This window comes from Glycine soja, chromosome 10 (genome assembly GCF_004193775.1).
Source record: "Glycine soja cultivar W05 chromosome 10, ASM419377v2, whole genome shotgun sequence".
Lineage (NCBI taxonomy): Eukaryota > Viridiplantae > Streptophyta > Magnoliopsida > Fabales > Fabaceae > Glycine > Glycine soja.
Window position 1 is genome coordinate 49,119,331 of NC_041011.1, and position 25,137 is coordinate 49,144,467.

The 25,137-nt window shown below is 31.1% G+C and overlaps 3 protein-coding genes across 3 annotated transcripts; all 3 read left to right on the top strand.

Moving 5' to 3' along the window:
• Nucleotides 1-881: 881 nt before the first annotated feature.
• LOC114369804 lies at nucleotides 882-1,950 on the top strand. The gene has a single exon (XM_028327062.1). It carries the CDS (start codon nucleotides 1,289-1,291, stop codon nucleotides 1,664-1,666), a length of 378 nt encoding a protein of 125 aa, XP_028182863.1. The 5' UTR covers nucleotides 882-1,288; the 3' UTR covers nucleotides 1,667-1,950.
• A 9,221-nt stretch (nucleotides 1,951-11,171) lies between these two features.
• Nucleotides 11,172-13,020, top strand: LOC114370785. The gene is made up of 3 exons (XM_028328175.1): nucleotides 11,172-11,936; nucleotides 12,280-12,429; nucleotides 12,520-13,020. The coding sequence occupies exons 1-3, from the start codon at nucleotides 11,322-11,324 to the stop codon at nucleotides 12,808-12,810; spliced, it is 1,056 nt and encodes a 351-aa protein (XP_028183976.1). The 5' UTR covers nucleotides 11,172-11,321; the 3' UTR covers nucleotides 12,811-13,020.
• An 8,360-nt stretch (nucleotides 13,021-21,380) lies between these two features.
• LOC114369400 lies at nucleotides 21,381-22,567 on the top strand. The gene has a single exon (XM_028326632.1). The coding sequence runs from the start codon at nucleotides 21,715-21,717 to the stop codon at nucleotides 22,297-22,299; it is 585 nt and encodes a 194-aa protein (XP_028182433.1). The 5' UTR covers nucleotides 21,381-21,714; the 3' UTR covers nucleotides 22,300-22,567.
• Nucleotides 22,568-25,137: the final 2,570 nt, after the last annotated feature.

The following is a 25,137-nucleotide window of genomic DNA, read 5'->3' on the forward strand; positions in this document are numbered from 1 at the left end:
GGATAAATAGGGAGAATATTTTTATAATTAAGCCTATATAATAACATGCAAAGTAAGAGTTTTATACTTACACTCATTTCACTAATAAATACTTGTGCATGCATTAAAAATTATTTAATAAGTAATTCATTTTTGTGTCTTAAATATGTTGTTATGTTAAATGTTTAAAACAAGTACTTTAATAAATATATTGATAATTATCTCTCAAATAAATATGTGTAATTGTCTAAAAGTATTTAATAAGTGTGGGTGAGAGAGAGGGGTGCTTAAACAAATTCTTATTTTAATTGATTAACATGTTCTTTTTAAGATTTCATTAAAGGTAATGAGTCTGATAAAAATTAATTAAATTAATTTTCAGTAAAGCTAATATATATTTTGCATTAGTATCATGGTGTCGAAAAAAATACTCCTTTAAAAAAACAAGTGTGTGCTAATAAATTTTAATGTATATGACTTTTTTATAAACATTTCAATGTGTACGTATATATGTTGCTATCAAAGTATAGATATAAGTTATTTATCGATTTTATTAATAATTAATCTTTAGTATAAAATTTGATTCATCATGTTTAATGAGATTCTTTCTTTTAATCACATTATTAGTGTTTTAGATATTTTTTGTAAAATAATTATTATTAAGAAGAAATTATGTATGTAATGGTATAAAATTGTGAAAATGAATATTTGGCAATCAAACTACTCAGACCACGGGACAAACAATAAAAAATTATAAAGAAGGACTAAAAAATTTGGTAAAAATGCAACAAAAGATTATAATATTCACATACTATTAACTTTTAATGGTACCCACCACCTTTCCCCACATATTTTACGTTTTAGGTAGTTTGATTTATGGGGACTAGAATTAAAGTATTAAATGCTAGAAAGGGCCAGAGCAAAGGTCCCTCCGACCAGCCTTGTCACATTTTCCACTGCCCATGTCCCTTAGAACATGGAGGAAATTATGGCATTTCCCAATCTTAAACTCACTCTCTCTTTCTCCCTCTCACCTCTCACACCATAAAAGCCCTCATGGAACAACAACAAGCACTTACTACTTCCTAGTCCTTCAAGCAACAATCCCAAGTGAGCAAACTCAGCATGCTACACTCAAGTAAATAAACAAGACCACCTCAATCATTGTGGTCGAATCCAACCAAATCAAAGCCAAATACTTTGCCCTTCTTGCTCACTCACCACGACCCTTTTGCATGTTTTAAGGAGAAAGATTCTCATCTTTAGAAAGAAAAGACAACAAGAAGCTTGAAAGAGTTTATAAAGAGATATGGAGATTGAGTCAGTGAAATGCGAGTGTTGTGGCTTGAAGGAGGATTGCACCCAAGACTACATAAGCGAAGTGAAGTCCAAGTTTGATGGGAAATGGTTATGTGGGTTGTGCTCAGAAGCGGTGAGAGATGAAGTGAGCCATGGAGGGAAGAAGGCATCATCAGCTATGGATGAAGCTGTGAAGGCTCACATGTCATTCTGCCGCAAGTTCAAATCCAACCCTGCAGTTAGAGTTGCTGAAGGGATGAGACAGATGCTAAGGAGAAGGTCTGACTTGTCATCATCATCATCATCATCATCTCCATCTTCATCAAAGAAGTACACAAGGTCAACCAGCACTTCTCAAGTCGGGGATTCTTCAAGTTTCCATTTGTAGTAGCAATGAGAGAAACAGAGGATGGAAACAGGGCAGAGGCAGAGGAGACTCTGCTTTGGTTGGAATAAAAAAAGTTGATAGGTTTAGACTTTTGGGTTTAGTTTTTTTCTTCTTCTTGTTATGTACAGGAAGTCTTATTTCAGTTTTTTTTCTTTCTGTTTTCTTTTTCTCCAACTGATCTCTAGTTTGGTATCTCTAATCCTCTTTGTTATCTCTTTGTTTACTTTCTTGGCTAAATAGAGACCTAGTTTTCAAGAAAAAATAAAAAAGATGATCTTAATCAACTTTGTCTCCTCCAAAACTTTGAGAGTATTTCGACTCATTTCTGCTTAAAATGGACGGAACAAAAAGCGTTTATTATTCTGACTAGAATGAGTATATCCGTTCCTTCTATATGTATTAAAATGGTATCTTGGGTATTAACGAACTTATTTGTTTAATTAACCCAAGTACTTTTAGGACTTGAGTGGTATGATAAAGTGGAAGGTTGAATTTTTTTTAAGCCTCCTATCTTCCTCTCACATTAGTTTTTGCACTTCTAATGGGTATCTTTTGTGTGAACTCTGGTATTTTGAAATTATTTTAAATTTTTGCTAAATTAAAGTTAAACTGGATGGAGCATTCAAGGATTAAATTCGGTAAATTTCTTAAGATAACATGAACTCAAGACATTTTGAGAAACTAAAATGAAAATTAAATTGTTATAATTCTTTAAACTTAACATCTCCATTTTTCCTAGAAAGAAAAATAACAATACATGGACATATGTACTATAATATATACATCTAATTAATTTTTTATCTTTATTTCTTTGTTCTTATCACATTATATTACTTATAATATTTATATTTATTTTTGTTTTATCTCTATCTCTCTTTAGATGTGTAATAACACAATAACTTCCATGCATCATTCTCCTCAAACCTAACATCTCCAAATCTTTTTGAGCACATTTTTCTTGTTAGAAGATACTACTACATAAGAAGAAGCTAACGTACTTTGCAAGACAAGGGATATGATGCATTTCCCGGAAGTAAATTGTTAGGTTTAAGTCAAGTTTCTTAGCACTCTACTCTCCTAAGCCCAGATATTCGTCACACTTGACGTAGTCTCGAACGGTTTATAATCCCTAACCCCAAGGAAAAGCTGAAAGAGAATCAGCAAATATATCTGAGAATCTGATTAATTTATTCACAAAGCAACATTGATTGTCTGATTGTCAACCTCCCTCAATTTCTAAATATAAAATAAGAATTTTGTCACTATGGTATTATGGAGGGATCGTGAGATGATCGTAGCCGTAAAAATAGTTTTCTTAAAAGAAAAACATAACTCAAACTTGAGAACGCAGGATAAAGCTAAATAGGGTACCGTTGGTCCAACGACTTCATCACACATAAGCAGCTGATGATAGTTTTAAACTTTTTCTTTTTCATTTTTCAACTTCGTTACGTGGTTGATGATAGTTTTCTTGAGGTTGAGGTAATCAAGCTATAAAAGTTTCATTAAATGAAGGACCATCAAGTGGTTAAGACTCTCACACTTGGTTGTGGTAAAATATGGTTTACGAAATATGTTCATTAAGGTAGTACTTAATTGATTACAATTAACTGAGGTATGTTGAATTATGAAATCGTCATTAATTTGTTGCCAGTTTGGCAGTGCCAAGTTGAATTTGGCTGTCACTGGCGCACAGCACAGCCTTTGGAATATGATTCTTCAATCTTTCATGCAACAAAGAAATGATTGATTTTCCATTTTTCCGTAAGGAACACGAGTTATATTAATATTGTCAACCACAACTCTTACTATACCCGTTCTTTTGAGGAAATCCAAACATTAATTTATGGTAACAGAACAAGCGTGCTACAGCTATTGGAAAATTTCCTTTTAACATGGCTATCTCTTTCTTTGAAATTAAATTATTTATCTAATCATCATTCAGAAGTGACAAAAAAAATTCTCAATTCTTTTTTAAAAGATAAGCAATAAAATACACTAATTCAACCTTTTTTAAAGTTTCACGCAGTAAAAATAGGGATAGAATAAAAAAACATGTTAAATGATAGCTATTATCTAAATTAGTTTTAAAGTTATTCAACTATAGCAACACAAAATAATAAAATCTAGAGACAAAATGATTGATATTATCTAAATTATATTCCAAGTGGTCTCATCTTTTTTTTTTATAAATTTTTTACCCTTGAGTGGTGGTTTAGTGTAGACTTACTCTATAAAAAAACAGAATTACAATCATTCAATATGAAATTAATAATTAAAATTGTAATAAAATATACACATAATAATAATTTATGAAAATATTAAAATATGATATGTTGATTTTTATTTAATAATTATATCTATACATTTTTATTTTAAAAGGGTAAATAATTTTTATTTATTTATATCATAATTAATTGTTATATTGGTTGTCACTAACTTGCTAAGTCCATCAATAATGAGAGGTTTAAATAGTTTGTATAAGATTCTGAGTTTAAAACTTATTACAGCCATTATAAGGAGAAGGAGAAATCCACTTGCTTATATACGATAAAATTTAAAATACTAGAGTTTTATTTATTGAGAAAAAGGATTATGCATTAGATAATTAAGAAAGAAATAATTTAATCCTTTTATATAGGAGGGACGCAGGAAGTTACGGTATCTCTCCGCTTATTTAATTTTGTTCACCATTTTTTTTCTCTAATACTAAGAAGAGAAGTTTTACACTTTTGTGCGATATTATAAACAATATATATATATTCTCATTTTTATCTTCCGTTATTTATTTTTTCGGTTAAATTAATTTTTTAGTCTTTTATTTTATTTTTTAGATTTAATTTGGTCTTCTAATTTTTTTTTGTTGAATTTAGTCATTTAATTAGTTAAATCAATTCAATTTGATCTTTTAGTTTAAATTGTAAAAAAATTATACTTTCTAACAATTCAAAATTGTCACTAAGTGATGTTAAATTGACACAAAATGTACATCTTCTAGCAAAATAAGTCAGTTTTAGAAATTAGAAGGCTAAATTGAACAAAAAAAACTAGAGAACCAAATTAAATCGATTTTAAAAATTAAAAAATTAAATTGAACAAAAAAATTAAATAACTAAATTGAGCCTAAATAATAAATTAAAAGAGAAAAATTAATTTAACCTTTTTTTTTCTATGAATCCACTTCAGTAAAAAGTCTTATACATTATTTTTTATTTGAAACTTTTTTCTACTCACTCTTTCATTTATTCAAATAAAGCATAGATAAAAAAATTACTTCTTTCTTTTCATTTTTATTCATCTGAATTTTTCTCATTTCTTTCCTTCTTTTATTTAATTTTCTCACTTATTCTTCTCTTTTTAATTTTTTTCCTCCCCCCCAAAGAGTGGTAGAGGAAATGTCAGAGCTCAAATAGAAAGAAGTATGTTGATAACAGTTAAATATGAATTATTTTTATAATAAAAATATAATGGAAATAATCTTTAAAATATTTATTTAGCAATTATTTATGCTTAATTATTAAGAAATGATGTTTTCTCATTTATGATTTGCATATATGAAAAGGAAGAATTAAAAGCCAAATAGAGAAAAAAAATAGCAAAAATATGAAAAGGCCTAGCTCAATACACGCCCAACGCGCGAATACAGGAACTCTCGCCGAGCGGGAAGAGGTGCGTTAAGTGCGAAAACACGTACTGATGCTAAGCGAGAAGAGTTGCACTAAGCACGAAAACAAACATTCACGCTAATTGGGCAGCGCAAGTTTAGCGCGAGTATGTAGGTCCAAATCCACTCCAGCAACTAGAAACTATAAAAAGAGGATCAAGTCAAGGAGAAAAGACACATCGAGTCTTAGAGTACTCTAATACACACCTAAAGCCCGAGAACTCTCCCTTTGGAAATTCTTTTTTCTCTTTCATTATTTTCTATTCCTTTTTTTCATCCTTTCTTCTTTATCAGTCTCTATACCCTTTTCAAGTATAGCTATGAGAGACTAAACCCTTAGTTAAGGTCTAACAGACCTAAAAAGCCAAAAGATGTATTGTATGCTTCATATCTATCAATGCAAACATGTGTTTTCTTTTCATTATCCTTTCTTATTTTAATTTTATGTATCATTTATCCTTGCATCATCTTTAGGGGTTAGGTGCTCGACAAAGGGTGATCCTTAATAGAAATACAAGGAATGTCTTACATGCATTAGTTTTAGGGATTAATCGCTCGACAGAGGATAATTTCTAATAGAACTAAAAGGAAGAAATATCTTAATAAAATCATTGCTAGATATAGAGTGATTGTATTATGCACATGCATCAAAGCAAACATCTAGAATTAGGACTTTATGCATTTTATCTATTGAGTCTTTGCAAAGACATTTGGCAGATAGATAGGTAAAATAGACTTGTCATTGTGAAACATCAGGGGCAAGTATTCTAATAGACGTGGGTAGGAAAAATTCATCTAATTAGTAGAGAAAAATATAAAATAATACATTGTTAGTCGTCATTTACGACTAACTTTTGTATTGAATAGTTTCATTAAATTAGCATTTTCCCCCAATTTATGGTTGTTTTTGTAGGATTGTACACATTTTCATGTTTAGTTTGATTTTACTCGGCAGATACTCCCATTTTTTGAATTAATGTTGAATCAACTTTAGTTTTAGGCTAAAAGTAGAAGAAGGTGAAGCAGCTGGAGTCTCGCTAAGCGAGGCATATGCGCTTAGCGAGTGACATCCGCTAAGCGAGGCACTCAACCTGTTTAGTGCGTGGGAAAACCCTAGATGAGGATCAGTCACAGATGTCCGTGCCTAGCGCGCTGCAAGCTCGTCCAACGAGTAGTTTGTCCCTTCTCGTGCTCAGCGCGTCCAGCTCGCTAAGCGAGAATTCACTAACTCGCGCTTAACGAGAAAATGGTGCTAAGCGAGCCTTCAGAATCTGAAATGTCAATGAGCCTTTAAAACATTGAAGTTGGCGTAAAATAGGAGACACACCTAGGAGAGACGAAAAACAGAGTAAGAGAGGAAGCTAGAACGGCAGAGCCTCAGCCTCCAAGAGAGTTTAGGTTTTAGGAGTGATTTTAGGGTTCTAGAGGTGGAGGAGACATCCCCACCATTTGTAACCTTAGTTTTTCTTCAAAAATCTATCTTTGGTGCTGAAAGTTGCTAACTTGCAATGGAAGGCTAAATCTTTTGTTGGAGATTTCTGCTGAACTTCGATGTAATATTCTCTTACTATCTATTTAAAGTTGTTTTTATGTGTTCATTGCTTTTATATGTGCTTATTTCTTGCATGCTTGTGGCTTGATCATCTATTTGTATGTAAAGTTAGGATTTTTAGTATTAGAAAATGTTTTAAATCCTTAGAACTTAATAGAACAAGCTAGAGAACTGTATGTCTGGGGACGGAGTGGAGTGATTTAGTTTATATTATGATGTAATCTTAATGCAACTCGTTTAGACTAAGATTGTTGAGGGATCAATGACGAAGTTTAAATAGAGTTAGGCCCATTTACTTGAGGGATTTTGGTTTGGGTAGTTGTTTTTGGCATAAGAACAATAAAATAGCGTTAAATAGATAAACATATTTAGTAACATCAAAGCAGGTTTAGTAGAATGACCTAACGTTTTTACTTGACTGTTTTTACCTCTCACTTTTAGACACTTTAAATTTGTAGTTAATTAGAACTGTAGACAAAAACTCTTAATATTTACTTGCTTTAAACAAATGTTTGTTCATTGAACGCATATTTTTTGAATGAAACAAGTTCCATGTGATTCGATACTCAATTTTTATCATTTTATATTACTTGTGCGACTTGGTGCACTTGCCGATTAGCATCACTGACCAGCAAAACAAGTTTTCAGCGAACATACATCTTAAGAAAATAAGACATTCTAGGTCTTAATATTCTCATCTAATTGAATTTCCTATTATTTCTTTTGTCTTCTATTAATACCTATTATTTTATATTCTATTCTTTTAAAGTCATCTTTTATATCTTATCTCATCTTCTATTTTTATAAATTAAAAATTATCTAACACAAATACAAAATAAAATTCCTCTAAAATTGATACTCGAACTCTCGAGTCTTTATTATTTAGACATTTTCTTATCATGTCAAACGATTAACACATTTAACGTCACGTTTTGTATGGAAATGTATATCAAGTTTTCATATGGACTAATTTAGTGATAAAGATGCACTGTGAAATTTAATGAATTTGATAAGGAAAGAAACCAAGAAAAAGGACAGATCAGCTGTCCGAGAATTTGGCATGTCCCAATAGTGGAGGACATAGCATTATGTTTGAGAAGGCAGAACAACGATTGTCTTAATTAGACTCTTAGCCTTACCATTGAGAACCCTTTGGAACTCATTCATTGCGCAATCTCTAGGAAAAGTGAGCATTTTCCACCGCAGCTTTCTTAATTTCCTTGCTTTGGCCCAGCATTCATGAAGCATGCTCTAGTGAACTTTCCCTTCAGTTGATACATGTTCAAATTTTGAAAAAGCTGCTTCGATATCCGTATATATTGTAAATGAATTGTCAGTTGTCAATGAAGAAAATAATTTCCAAGGGATTGGATGGATTCTCTAGTACAAATTTTATATAAATAATGAAGACTAGTTTTGTTTATGAATTTAATAAAATATAGTGATAGTGTAAATATTTTTATATTATCATATATATATATATATATATATATATATATATATATATTATTAGTTGATTGTATAAAAATCTTTAGTATGAGAGTACACTAGATTAAATTAAAGTTTATACAATGGATTTGGTATAGTAACTAAAATTGCTTGTGCTTTCACGGCAGATTAATGAAACGAAAGGTTATGCACAAGCAATGCCCAACTCATTAAGTACTAAAATTATTTTATGCCACCTTAATGTGTAATTTACTAGAATCTCCAGGGATACTTTCACGGAAGATTTGGTATAGTAACCTATTTTGAAAACTTTAAACTTGGAAATATACGATGGAACATAATATTTTAGGTACTTTACCAACTAATTTGTTGCCCCCGAAGTTGGGTGGTGTGTTTGGTTCTCTGTTGGTGTTCTTTTCAAAGTTAATTAAACGTGAAAAAATAATTTGGTGGAATAACATTGCATATGGTTTTTAATTGGGGAACCATACATATTATGAGTGAATTTAATCTTGGGTTGATTTTGGCGCATTCTGGAAGTGAGTTGCGTATAAATGAAATTGAACTTAAGCTTCTTCTTTTTTTGGTTGAATTATATGATATTCTAATGTTGAAAACTGTATAAGCACGTATAAGTTAATTCAAGTAGCTAATTAGTTATCTAAAAAACTATAAAAATTTAAATTTTTATATATTGTTAGACATTACTTTAAATATAAACTTTAAAATAATTATTATAAAAGTCAATCATATTATCGCAGATAATTTATAATCACAAAGATGTTATAAAAAAACACACCTATTAACAATAAAGATTGTTTTCGAGGATTTAGTCTTAAATTTGATTCTAGTTATGATTGTAATGTTTTTACTGTTTAATAATTCTAAATGCTAATATGGGAACTTAAAACAAAATCCTCTTAAAATTCCATGTGTCCAACAATATTTAACTTTTAGTTGATAACATTAATGACTTTTAAATCTCTGTTATTTTGAGCTATCTAAATACTCATGTACGATACGCTTGCTTTGTGTCGGGCATTGCCTGTGCTTAACCTTAGTAGTGTTTGGCCCGGCTCTTAATTTTAATTTAAAAGTAATTTTAAGTAATAAAAAAGTCGGGCCAAATATAGTATTTGAACCAATGGAATCACTCATAAATAAACAAGTGTTTTAATCTTTATATAAAAAATAATATATTTGTAATTACATTAGAGATTTAATTTTATCAAATAAATATTTTAATAGAATATTTTATATTTTTTGTTAGTACAAAAAATATAATTAATATGAATATAGAGTATCCTTTTTCAATAAATGTGAAAGTTGTCTACAAGATAAGAACAATATTTTATTGATATATATCATTATCAAATTATGTGATCAGTTATCATAATTAGTCATGTAATTATTTAAAAAAATATTTGTCTTAAATTAGAAAATTTCTTAAAATAAAGAGAGATGAAATTATTTTAAATTAAATCTCTCTTCTAAAAAATTCAAATTCATATATCTTTTAACACTTTTTAAACATGAAAAATAATAAGAGAGGAATTACTCTTAAGTTTCATGAGTCGAGTTGAATCAAATTTGACTAAATCTATCATCTAATCCGATCAATTAAATAATAATCCTTCACTTAATATGCTTAAGATTTAATTTCTTCTTAATTTAAACATGTACTCCCTATTTTGGATATATATATATATATATATATATATATTTGAGTTTGATAATGCACTCACATTGTATGAGTGCATTAACATTAAACACCATAAATGTTGGACTTAAAATTCAACTTTCTCTTATTCTGTAATTCATTCATCTTAGGATATAATAGTAATTTAATACTTATGGTTTAAAAAAAAAAACTTGTTTCTCTTCCCTGATTCCCCTTTCTTTCCATGTTTCCAATTTCGCTCAATTTTCTTAAATTAATTCCCCATTCATCTTTTCATTTACACACCTTATCGATTTCTCACCCTTTTTTGAAGTCATGAACCCTTCTAAAATTGTCCATTAACCATCACATCACAGTAGTTATATAAGTCAGTGTTTTCATTTTTATTTATTTATCGTTGTCCATTTGTGATAGATCTGAGTTACTTATCTATACCAATAATTTGGGTTTCATCGAATCTTTAACATGAAATGAGATACCAAAACCTTTAATTATTTTACACCCAATAACAATAATGCTCAACCTGTTTTTCTCCTTAATGACAAGTCTATGCAATTGGTATTAATTCTTGACAATCACAATTCACCACGAGATCTCGTCATTAGAGGAGTTTGGAAGGCAGGAGAGAAATGAGTGGGAGAGGAGAAAGAAAATGAGTTTTATTATCTTTAAAAAATATATATTATATTATTATTATACCCTTAGATAAATGAATTGCAACAATAAACAAATAGTTTTTTAATCCAAAACTTATAGTGTTGGTTGCAGATGCACACATACTGAAAAAAGTGCATGAGTACATTCAAAAATCTCTCACACTCACATATGTATATATATAATACTTTATATATATATATATATATATATATATATATATATATAAATATAAAGTTCGATAAAAAAAAATCATTTTTTTATAATTTTTGTTTTACCTCAAAATTAATTTCTATAGGAACTAGTTTTAAAATTTAAATAATTAACAAACACTTTATATTTTTTTAAAGAAAAATGACCACATTCAACTTATAAATCTAGTCTGAAAAAAAACTTACATATTTAAATTTTTGAAGTTTGAAAACACCTTAACGACTAAAATAAAATAAAATATCCTACAAGTATTGGGGCCATGTGTGTCATTTCAGTACAGTACTACAAAGCCGAGTCGGTGTAGAAAACATGACCGTTGGGATTCAAATTCAAAGCTGAGAGCTTGAAAGTTTCTCAAACCCACGTTCAAAGGTTGTGCTAAACCGTCTACTGAAAACAACAATCTGGGAAGGGAGAAGATTCGAAGAAGAAGGAAGAAGCCATGAGAACCGTTTTTCTGCAATCGAAAACAAAATCCAGCACATCATCATCGGATGAAGATAACAACAGCTGCTACTTCCCCGGTTGCAAGAAAGATGCAAACTGCAACTGCGAAATGTGTTTGGCCAGCATCAATGCCACCCTCGATCTCATGCCCAACAGCGTCCACAAAGGCACCCTCACCAAGCTTTCTGCTTCCAAACCCAACGTTGCGTGCACCCCAATTTCTTTTGATGCTTCTATTCTGTCCACACCCAGATCCAGCGAGTTTCAGCTATCTTCGTCCACTCCTCTCTCCAAATCAAGAGCCAGATCGGACTTGAGCAAGAAAATGGAGAAGCATAAGAAGGGACAACAAGCCTCTGGTTTCAGTTTCTTGAGGTTGATGCTCTTTTTTGGATTCTTCTTGTCTGCGGACCTTGTTTTTCCATTGGTGGTTTCTGGGGTTTTTCAGCCTTCCTTGTCACCGGATGTGGTGAAAAGGGTTGGTGAGAAATGTAGCCTTGTGCGTGATTTGAATGGAAAGTTGAGGCTTTTGCAGAAAGAGTTGGCTAGTGTTGTTGTTGGAGAAGTTTCAAATTGCAGCTTTACTGATACCTTATGGGAAATCAGCCAGGTACTGTATTACTCTTTAAAAATAGTTAATTTCTTTATTCATGTTTTTATTGATTCTTGGGAAAAATTTGTTTCAGGTAGGTCAAAATTGGTTTTAGTCTCTGCATTATAGAATGGTGGCTTTAGTTATCACATTTCTAAAAAGTGGTGAATTTAATTTTTGATCTTATACTTTATATTTTAACTTTACCAGGGACAAATCTATCACATTTCATAAATACAAGGATCAGAACCATTATTACTTTTGACTAAATTTTAAGGGACTAAAAATGGATTTTGCCTTTGATTTTTCAATAGTCAATAAGAAAGTGGTGCTGACAAGAAACAAATTAAATTTTGTATAGGATGGATTGCTATTGAATTCAAGGTGCACACTGTACAAATCAGCAATAGAAGAGGTAACGATCTGGGGATGGCCTTTGCAAACAGCAGGATTGCTCACAAATGGGTTCTCTTCTCGGACATTCACTCTCTTATCAGGAAGAGTCACTCAGGTAAATTCTCTGAAATGCCTTGTTTTTTTCATCAGTCGTTGATTGTTGTTGTTGACTATTGTCCAACACTGTTCTATCTGTTTTATAAAGTGGAATGGTGGACAAATTGGCTATTCAATTCGGACGGCTAATGCTTCATGGGTGCAACCAAAGTGGGATGCTTCAGCAGTGCAATTAGACCCCAACACTTGGGTTCTTGAATATCAGATGAGTTATATTTTTGATGGTACGAGGTTGCATTCTGCAGCATTGGAGTTCCTCAAATATAGGATTTCAAGAATTGTTGCCAGGCTGAAGAAAGATTTCTGGCTTTTTATCGCATTTGAAGATAAACAGTACAATGGATTCACAGCAAAAAATGGACCTCAAATCCCAACTTGAATGAATGGTAGATTTTGGAGTTAACTCTTAATCAGCATCAATCCTACCCTCATGTCTCGTGAGGAGCTCCCATTTTCTTTTTGTTTAGGTTCTCTAGATTGGATTTATCCTTTAATTTTGGATATTCGTTTGTATATGATTTGACTATTCGAATTTTCCCCGTCATGCTATACATTTGAATATACAAGTAAATGTGATTGACTTTTCCATTATGAAACAAATAGAAAGGTTGGAAACATCAAAGTTGTTTTATGGTGCACCTCCTTATGATTTTAGCTGTTGAATATGTGCACCTATGTATTATAATAACTCCACCTTTCCAGCCCTGAACTTATTAAAAGTTTTCTTTTTTGTTTCCCTTTTTATGCACTACTGTAAATGGCATATTATCTATTGAAATGTAGTGCCTAGCGTAAGTCTTAATATCTTTTCTACAACACTTGGTGGAACCAGAAAATTTGTGAAGACTATTTCAAAGAGCAAAAGTATCTGATCATACTGGACCAATAATATATCAAATTTTGTCTTGGTATTGTCGACAGATAGAGCTCATTGAAACCCATTTTTATCTGCATATGTTTTATTCCATTTAGCTTGAGACAAGCAGACCAAGTCACCAACATGAGCCAAGCATAAATGACACAGCATTCTGGTCTTATCAGGCATCACTATTTCGTGGAGTTACATTTCATTGAGCTTCTTAAACTGTTTGGTCACTTATCAAGCGAGCTTCTTAAACCATTCCAAGTTTTGCATACCCTGTAAGCATTGCACTTGAACTTTTAAAATGGTCAGCCATTAATCTATAACATGAGTATTTAAATATACTTATTAAGCTAATATAAAAAAAGAACAAAATGTTAGAATAATAAGCAATGCATACAAAGAGATATTCTATTTAACATAAAATATGTGTAGAGGAGGAGTGCTTGGGAAGTAAACATGGCGCAAATACTGAATTAAGTGATGGTAAACGGTGTCTATTTATAAACTTATCATTTAGATTAAGGTAAACTTACGCTTATCGCCTTAACCCGTTTAAACCCCTATTACAATAAAAAAAAATGCAGCTTAGCATCAACAAGTACTCCGCTAAAAAATGTAGCTTTTTTGTTCTACCCATATCAGAAGATCGTTTCTGTTTACTACTTCTACTGCATATCCATTTTTGTGTATTTAGTGTCAAGAGATCCCCTGCTCATGTTGTATCAGAATTTTTATCCCTCTTATGATTGCTAACATAATTTTTCATATTGTGACCGGCATTTCTTGATTATGACTTCCAAGATCATAAATTAGTCGTTTCTTTACTCGATTTCAGTTGGTGTTCGACATAAAATCTTTTATACTTTGGGCAAATGTTGAATTAATTTTTCCCCCGTCTTTCAATTGTTGTGTTTTGTTACTTTTAAAATGCTTGGAAAGGGTACTAGAAAACAAGGTCTTAGGATTCCTTTAAAATGCTGCTGTTAAATACTGTTAAATGCATTTAAATAATTTTTTTAGAATACCACAATAATTAGATAGATTCATGTACATTATAGTTGTGTTATGTCTTGTAATTTTAAAATTCACTTAAATATATTTTTCATTCTTACAAGTGAGTACTTTTTCATTTTTGTCCCTGCAATTCTATATTTTCATTTTAATTTTTTTTTAAAATGTGTATTTTATTTTTCGTCCTTAAAGCATTTTAGATAATACTTATTTATTGTTCAAAATATTTTTTTATTGTTTAAAGTACTATCTAAAATGTTTCAGGATGAAAAACAAAATAAACATATATTAAAATAACCAAAACGAGTTTTTTTACGGAGACTAAAATGAAAAAAAAAGTTAAATTATAAAAATGAAAAATATATTTAAGTCTTTAAAATTTATTCCTTTATATATATTGGTACCTCAAATTATCTGTGATGGACAATCCTGAGACTTCAGTTTTCTAATGATTCTGATAAATTTTAAGGCTTAATGATAAAATCTGTTCTCATATTTTGTCTATTTTACCAAATTGATCCCTTTATTTTTTAATTTACTATTTGAGTCTCCTTAAATTTCAAAATTCATGTGAAAATAGAATTTAATCTTATATATTATATTTTAAAAGATAATATATAAGATTATAAAAATATAATAAATTAAAAAAGAATAAAATTTAAACTATTTTCAAATAAAACTTATATAAATACTATATTTTGCACCAAATATTCAAATAAGTATTTGGATGTGATGGTAAAAAAGTGTGTCATTCGTTCCAAGGATTATGATTTTAATCATTTCTTAAGTATTTTTTTAAGTTCTTATTTAAAAAAAAATATTAGTTAACATTTAAAATTTAACAGTCAACGGTTAAAATTAACTCTGAGACTAAGATGGTGAATTTTGAAATATAGGAAGACTCAAATAGTAAATTAAAAAATAAAAGGATCAATTTGGTGAAATAGATAAAATAAGGAGAAAGATTTTATAGTTAAGCCAAATATTTATGATGAATAATATTACTCTTGTACACTGAATTTCCTGTAGCAGGCACTAGATATCTTTTGTGTATAAGTAAATATTGCTCGTGAATGGACCGAGGCATCGAGATATCAATATTTTCTAGAGTTTTCTGTCTTGTACACTTAATTTCTTGTTTCTAGAGTTTCCTGTCTTTATATTCTTATTTACTATGCTCTCTAGCCTCTAATTAATGCGTGTTGTGTTTTAACATTTTGTAACATGTATTATCTACTAAAGTTATGGATCTCCAAAAGAAACTAATAGTGTATAATAATTGGATGGCTTCCAAGTATGTGAATCCCCCTTATGCTAAATTCATAGATAGCAAAACTGATTTCTTTCGGCTTATGGAAGATGATCATTATTGCTGATAACAGAGTGAATATTTAGATTAAAGTTTGGAGAGCTTAAAAGTATTTTTACCCTGAAAGCAACAGTTTTTTTCTTCTTCGTTTAGTGCATTAAAATGCGTTATAGTATTGGAATTTGCAAAAGTAAGTTTAAAACATTAATCCAAACATAGCAGTTAGTTGAAAATTGCTTTTTTTGAAAGAAGAAGAAAAAAACAAATTTCTTTTTGTTACTTTCTCAAATATATAATCGCAATTTCTTTATGGAAGCAAGTTGGGACTTCAGTAAAGTATTTTGAATCAACCTTTCCGCTGGTGAGATAAATCATCCATTGATTCTCTGTACTGTGGAGAGAGTGCACATCCGTTGATTCTGGTGAAGTTGACATTCTCTAACACTGGATTGGAGTAGGTTACAGAACGAGTTAGCCAATATGTGCAATATGCTCCAATTAGTATCCCTCATCAATAGCTGATATTTAATGATTTTTTGTTGTTTGTGCAATAAGCTCCGGTTAGCATCCTTCAATAGGCACTTAAGGTAAAACAAATGCTTTCTGTTGTGAGTTAGATATCTGGCACACAATTCAGCCCAGGATTTCTGTCTGAACGGAAGAAGCACCAATTCTGTATGAAAAACAGTTTCTTGTTTAATTGAGTGTGACCCTGTTGCAAGTAATATCAAGAAATGTTAGGATACAATTCATAGGCTAACAGTGAAGAGTTATTAGAAGTGAAGAAAGACTTATTTTTGCTTCTACAGTAGGTTGACCAAAATGAAAATCCCAATTGCATGAGCAATAGGTCTTACATGTAAAGGATCTTGGATACTTGCCTCAAAATTCCCTTGTCAAGCTACACAAATAGATTCTCGGAAGTCCACAAAAGAATTATTGCTAATTGTTAAAAATGAGAGACAAAAATATTCTGATAAACACATTCTTCAGTCATGACTTTTAAGTCATGTGCAGTAGCAATACTAATCCAAATACGACAAATAGTAGGGTCTTGAGCTAAGTCTTGACTAAACCTTAGAAATCTTAACCCATAATGATTTTCAAATCCTCTTAGCCATTATCCTACTGAAATAATTCTTGCTAAAAGGAATGTCTATGTTGTGGCAATTCTACCTAGAAGGTAAATTAATCAGGTTACAAGGTAAAATGAAACTGAGGTTATTGTTATATATTTATTTTAACTACAAACCTTCCCCCCCCCCCCCCCCCCTTTTTTCCGAAAATAAATAAATAAATTCCTGTATGAGTAGAAAATGCTACAGTAGGCAGCACATATAAATGGCTCTGAAATAAAATAAAGGAATGTATATGAGTACCATGACAGGATAAAGTTTAACGTCCATCAATTAAGACAATACAAAGAAGCAAGAGCAAGAGTGGCATCTAGGACCCAGGCTACTAGGTTTAGCACTTAAGTTGATTGATATGTGCAAATAGTAAATCCTGAGTTTGTTAGTTAACTATAAAATATCAACCTGTTTTTATCTTAATTATTCTTATAAACATTTAATTCAGACACACTCAATAGCCAGTTACTTTGCTTCAAAATAAGTCGTTATCATCTTTACACACCCTCCTTGAGTACTTTGGAATGGTATGTTTGGTTGAGAGAAAAGAAAACAGAGAAAAAAAATATACGGGTAATAATGTATTTCTTAGGCTGTGTAATGTCTCTGTCTGCCTTGTCTGTTTCTTTTAGAAGTTTAAACTATTCATGATTTCTATAGTTAGTTTTAATCTATATATATGAGAAAACTGTAAACTTTAGTCTCTAGTCATGCATGTTTTATATTTTGGTTCCTCTGCTAATCCATAAAAGACTTTTCAGTGGTATAAAATAAAACCACTACGAGCACTTTGGAATATCTCAGACTACTAGTCTGTATGCTTTTGAGTTTTCACAAATTTGTGCTAAATTTGTCCATTTTGATGTAGTATTTTTAGTATATGTGCGTATTGAATGAGTTTATAAACTCACACTACATGTACCGAAAAATAAAACTCACACTACATGTATCCTAGTCACTAATGCACCAGGATCAACATCCATAATTATCTCAACACCACCCTCTTCTTCAACGATCAGTACCCAGCTTGTTGTAATTTATCATTACTACATATGTCAATTGGTTTACTGTAATTCAACTTATCATTACTACATTTTATTGTAGTCACTATTGCATCATGATCATCTGGTCCATAATTCTCACATCACGCTCCTCTCCTGGACCCTAATCTTCCATATTTCTCCATTACTCATTCAATACCTACTTCACCTCCTTTCTTAGTGCTAAAGTATATAATAGTAATAAATATATAGATGATTTCATCATATCAACAAATGAAAGTTAGTATAATCTATAACTTATGGTTTATTTAAACATTTCTATGATTTTTTTAATTGTATAATGTTAAAAATAAATTATTCATACATATCCCCTGTAAAACACTCATAAAGCCAGTGAGGATTAGATAAATCAAAGGTGTGTGGGAGGAGGAGCAGAAGACGCAAGGAAAGGAGTTACACAATCATTTAAACTGTTTGCAATATAACGTGATATTATAAACTTTTTACATGATACTTTTATTAAAAAAAAATATATTATTTATATAATTTTTTTTATCATATCAACATTTTATCACTCGTTATTTCTGTTCCCTTCTTTTCTTTTATTTATACCATTATACATGCAGCTAAAACTTCTTAGTGAAAGTGGATTCTCCTCTCTACGTATATTTCAGTGTGACAAGGGCTAGTCCACCGAGTTTCTTCAGTTGATTGAGACTTTTGATTTGCACAACGGGCTCAACTTTTTTAATGAAAAGAATTGAGACCAATGTCCTAGATTATGTGTTGTCAAATGGATCTCAATTACACGTGAGTAGGTCCGATTAACTCTATATAAGATGGGATGCGTCAATAATTTTCTTTTTATTTGAGATCACTTTTTTTTTCATATTTGAGAATTAAGATCACTTTGCTTAACCATTAACCTAATTTAATCTACAATTAAAAAATTAATTTAATCTACATTCTTCAATCTAATCACACTGATAGTATATAATTAAACTCATTAGTAAAATATACTTATTGTTGTTTACCTAATGAAATAATCCACATAATAATCTTTATTTAATTGTGGGTATTTTGAATATATATATATATAATTAAGTGGTGTTCATTGTTAACTAATTTTTTTAATTAGTGTGGATTAACTTTTATGGACATTACTAACTAGTGTCTTTAGGAAATGAATTAAAAAATTAATAAATAATTATGTATCAATGTAATTCCATGTTGGCAACATTTTTTTATAAAAATATTTTTAATTTCTTAAGCAGAGTTATTTTTTATAAAATCAAATGATATTTCACAGAGTCAAAAACAAGAAAAGAATCAAGAATTAAAAAATGCAATAACAAAAACTTTATTCGGATTTTTCTCTTAGAATTATACAAGCTTTGAAAATGAGAATCAAATCATGTGGAGAATATTTAAGAACCGTTCAAGATCAAGAATTTCATGCAAATTTGAGAACATTCCTCCTTTTCTTTTCATTGTGACTTTTTCTTTCCTTTTAAGATCCCCCAATTGTAACCCACGTGGCCTTATATTCACCCAAAAATCCTATCTTGTTCTAATAATTCAATGGCTTAATTTCTTAATTTAAAATTTACTAACTTTTTAATGTTGTAGATTTTAAGCACTAATATCATTCCAATAATTTTAAATAGAGAATTTCCAAAATGATTACGCTCACTTTTTCTTTTCTGAAATTGCACGTGTCTACTATCACTTTAAAATTAAAGAAAGATGATTCAGGAATTGACAAAAGAAAGGATTAAACAAATTATCTTTGAATTTTTTTTTTATAAAGCAATATTGCACAGTTTTTCTTACACTGCATAATGGAATAGCTTTTGTCCATCTCTCAAGTCAAAGACTATGAAAATACCCATCCACTTAAAATGAAATGAACATACTAAAAATGTCTTCTTAATTTTCATTTTATTTTATTTTTCTAGGAAGGTTTGCGGCAACTTCATCCATTCTTTATCTTTACACATGACACTAGAAACAAAAGCCTAACTACTTTATCCCCTAATTTTCTGGAAGTGAAGAAAGACTATTTAACAATAACATCTTATGTATTGAAAAAGACTGGAAAATAAAATTCAAACTCCTAAGAAGGAAGAAAAAGATGAGGAAGGACAAAAAGTGAGAGATATGATGAATAATCAATTAATTACATTATTATAAAAATTATCATGTAAGTATTTCATATGATTTACTACATTGATTTTTTGGTTAAAATATTTTTAAATTATTTTGTTTTATTTTTTAATTTATAAAATACATAGCAAAGATAGGAGTAGCTTCAGATCATGCTCTTGTTGAGTTGTTTGATGCTCCTGCCTCGTGAGCCATCTGCTCTTAGTTGAAGGCTTGAAGCCTTCGGCACTTTGTTCTTGCGTGATTAGCTTTCCTTTTCCCTTCTGTTTTTTGTTGTTGTTTTTATATCTTATGTAACCAAAAAAGAAATACTAAAGCAAGAAAGTGTTCTATAAAATGCGTTATAAAAAAAAAAAAATTCCCGGTAATAATGTTCTATAAAAGGTTGGCCTTTTGTAAGTAGCGATTGAATTGAACATCTCAATGAGTAAGAGGGAATGTTTCTTCTCTAATACCCAAGTCAAGAGATAGTCTAACAAAATAACAGTAAAGAATTTTTTAAGTTCATATCAATGGTCTTCTAAAAAAAAGGTTCATCATACCAATGGGGTGAATTTGAAGTTTTTTTTATCACAATTTAATAAACTAATGGGATAAAAAAAAATTGAAACAAAATAACGAAGTGTTAAAATAAATAATTTTTTAATCACTAATACATAATTCATAATAAATATTGAAAACAATATGATATGTCAATGAAAATATGTAATTTCTCCTAAAAATGTAATTTTATTTACAATATAATAAAAGATACTTAATTTTTTATGACAGAAATAACTCATTAATAAAAATCAATAAAAAAATTAAATCATTTAATTTTAATTAATACTTTATTCATTTTTATATATAAGAAATAAATATCTAATTCATTAAGACTAATAAAAATAATTAAATAAATTTATTTTAATTAACATTATCATAAATTTAAATATCTAATTTATTTTAATTAATAACTCAATAGATGTATGTATTCACTTCATGAGAAATGCATGCTATCTTATTAATAGACTTATAATAAATTACGAATATAAAACAAAGTTAAATATTAATAGATTTATTCATTTCTTATATAAAGGAACATAAACAATAATATCATAATTTTTTTTATATAGATTACATTTAACGCAGTTACATACTATATTAAATACTAATACATCTCAAAATAAATCAATATTTCTTACAATCAAAATTAAAATACTCCTAGTTTATAACACTCCACTATTTATTTTGACAAAAAAACTCCCTATTTGTTTATTGTTTTTGAAGAAAAAACTCCCCCTTATTAAATAATAACAATTAAACAATTTGAGATTTTGCACCCTCTGTGCATCTTGAATTTCAGTGCAGTATTGTGTTGTGTGTGTATGAAGGAGCTCTAGAATTTTGAGTTTTGTTGGAATAGTTTCTTTTTGTTTTGTTTCATAGTTCCTTTTTAATGTTAATAATTGTGAATAATGGAGGGGAGACAAATTTAGTAAATTAGAAGAAGCAGAAGGGCAACACAGTAAGATCAAATTCAATCATCTTCTCATCTTTTATCTGCGCAGTTATTCCGCTTCTCTCTCCTTCTCTTCGGCTCACACATTTCATCAATCGATTTGCAGCATCCTAATCTCGCTCAGATTTTCTCGAGAAAGGGAAAATAAATAATTAAATAAAACAATAATAATATCTTTTCTTATTCGCAAAACGCCATCGTCGCGGCCGTAAATTGAAATTAGGGTTAGGGTTTTCATTTTGTCTTCGCCCGGAAAATAAAGGGGGAAGAAGAAAGACCAAGAAGAAGAAGAACCGTTCCTTTATGATAGAAAAGGTGCCTCTGGTCATCGTCGCGGTGTTAATCTTGGTGGTGCAATCCTCTGTAGCGTTCCACGGTAGAAACAGAATCATGAAGGTCCACCCTGTTCCTCGAAAACGCAACATCTCTATCCAATTCGGCGGCGACGGGGGGAATCCGATGTCGGAGGCTCAGGCGCTGTTGGGGATCGCCGGGAAGAAGCTCCGGCGACTCCCGCACGTGTTCAGCTGCGTGCTGGAGCTTCCCTTCCGCTCCGACGCCGACGTGGCGGTGGAGGAGGCTCCTAACTTCTTCCGGTTCGTGGCGGAGACTGACGGAATCGGCGACGTGAGGGCGCACACGGTGGAAATCCACCCCGGCGTGACGAAGATCGTGGTGAGGGAGGGTGGCTCGGTGGAGCTCTCGCTCGACCAGCTGGAGCTCGATATGTGGAGGTTCCGGTTGCCGGAATCGACGCGGCCGGAGCTCGCGAGCGCGGTGTTCGTCGATGGCGAACTCATCGTCACGGTGCCGAAGGGGCATGAAGAGGAGAATGATGGGGATGATGATAGAGGCATGGGCGGTGGTAGACTTGTGCTTGTACAGTGATGGATGAATGAATGAATGAGAGTGGGTGAGGTAATGAATGATTCTTTTTTTAACGCCTTGTTGCCTTTCCAAACGTGGCCTTGTTAGTATGTCGGTTAGATTTCAGGTTGTTGTTGGAAGTTGGAACTAGTTTCTCTGTGAATTTTATTGTTGCTATTGTTCTATCAGGAACAAAAATGTTCTATCTGGAAAATGGTTTATTCATCATGGCAATGGCAATTATCCAAAACAGGTGTAACTGAGGCGTGTTTTGATTTCCAGTTCTTTCCATTGTGTGTTTGCTCTTTTTAATAACACCACGTAGGTAACTCTGGTTATGAAATTGATTAACATGTGGCAGTTGTATGCCTTGTTGGCTTTAGGTAGCACATATCTTAGGGAGGAATCTTTTGTTTTGGGTCTGAAAGATTGTCTTGATGTTATTAGTTTGGATTGTGAATGATAACTGACATCAATTTAGTCCTAAAAGATGGAATGATATTAGTTCACACAATAAGAGAAAAAAATGATGACATCAATTGAGTCTCTTAACCACGTGGCTTATGAACTAAGGATGATTTTGGGATTACTTTATTTGATTAAGGTATTAAGTTATATCTCTCAAGAATCAAAGTAATGTCAACCCAGACTTTTAGGAACTAAAATTAATGCTTAGTCAATTTTAGCAGAACGTTGAAAATTGATATTTGAAGGGGGTAACCGTGTAGCCATGCATTTAAAGTGTGTTCTTGAAAGGGAGGGGGAAACACAGAAAGAGGAGGGGGGAGGAATGGAGGATATTCTGATATTTTTCTTCCTTCCAAATTGTTTGTTCAATCAACATGTTTCTTTCAAATCTGTACTCTACCTTGTTTATTATCTTGAAAAGTATGTGAACCTACTCAAAGGGATCTGACTCTGCAACTTTGAGATTTTCTGGGGTGGTGGTTGGGTTGGGGGGGAGCTCAAAGAAAAGTTTGGTTGACGTAACAAGTGGTTGAGAGAAACAAAGGGACATTTTTAAGTAGGAGGAAGAGAGAGTTCAGGGAATTTTTACACAAGAAAAATGAGAAAAACCAGAAGAGAAGAGGCTAGCAGAAGTTGACAGAAAGCTAAAAAAGAGAGGGATTGAGAGAAAATCCTGGAATCATTGTAGCTGGTATTCTTTGACACTGGTAGAAAGTCTTGTTAGGTAAAAAATTTAATTTATTTTTGTAAAAGAACTGAACAGTTGGGAATAATGTATTCATTGTTGAACTTCTGCTTGCTACTTGTATGATTTTCCATGATTTTTATTTTAATTTTGGTCCTTTGATTTGGAAGTTGTTAATGAGGTTGTTTAATGGGGTTATATGCCACTTTATTTACTTCATCTTCTTTACATTGCACATGATGAGCGATGTGATAAAATGCTTGAAACTCCACAGTTTCATATTTTCCTGTCACGGGATTTTAGGATGTTTGGCAAGACTTTTATTTTCTCATTTGTTCTCATGGAAGGTATCTCATTGTAATGTATAGTGGTTTTATGAATATAATCATTTGATGAAAGACTTGGATTGGGGGGGGGGGGGGGGGGGGGGGTATTTGCTCGGTGACGTCTCTTTTTTGCTGATGTTGCTCCTAAATATTCTTCTAATGACCTGTTTGGTTTTTCACTTGATCTGCTAAAATAATTTGCACTCTGTTGTGAAAAAGGAATGAATTTCTAATTCTTGACTCTATGTTCTCTTGGTTGATAATGGTTGCCTGGTTGCTATGAAGTATGGACACTTTTAAATGGTAACTGTTCCATGTTGGACACTTCCTAAGTTCAAATACTTTTGGCTAATTTTTTACTTTTTTTAAAATTTTCATATCAATATTGATTGAAATATCACAGTAATTTGATAAATTTAGCATTTTATTATGTTTATAAGGACTTATACTCATTTTTAAAACATGAATTCTGTCTTGTAATTTTAAATTTTTATTTTACGTTAATGTAAAATTAACTTTATATGTTGTATCATAGCCGTGTTGTTTCCTATGATTGGTGTTGTGATGTACTTGTGTTCCGTGTGGTAACCATGCTTCCTTATTTGGGTGTCTTTGTTCTGGCTTGTTCTATGTTAATTTCAAAGGATAAAGATGTCTTTGGCTTATATCCAGACTGTGTGACTTGTTTATATAAAATTCAGTAATGGCATCAGAGACGTGTTACTTGGGAATAGATGCAGATTTGTATATTACACAGGTTATTAGGACATAGGGGCGATTTTCTGCATGTCGTGGGGTTGGGTTCATGTATGTTACTTTGGATATTGATAATGTGTGCAGTTTACCTATGTGAGGTGAGAAAGATCTACTTTTTAAATATCTCTAAGATGGTTTATTGGCATTCAAACAAAGCAATTCCAAGTCCTTATTTACTTGCGCATTTGAATCTCATCTCTTCTGCTAAAGAATATTATTTTATTCGTCCACTTTGTACTATTGAAACTACGTGAGAATCATGTTGTCTTACGTCTTGCCTTTTCCTATTTATCTCATTTTTTGGTTACTGGTAGATGGATGTTCTCGGTTGATCTTTTTTTTTATAAATAAAATAAACGTCCCATCCAAGTTTTCGTCCCTTATATAATAAGCTTGGCCGAATACTCCCTTTTATGCTTAAATATGCAATTTAAGTATTTCATACTGCAATACCAACATTCGCTTCCATGGTTAAGTACTTAAATAGTCCACTGACGTATCCAATAATGTCCAAATCCCTATCATAGTACTGTTCCTTGGTGGAAAGCTCTTTTGCTAATTGGTTAGCACCCAAACACTTGGATAATCCTCCTTTAAAAGTTAGCTATTATAAACGAAAAATCA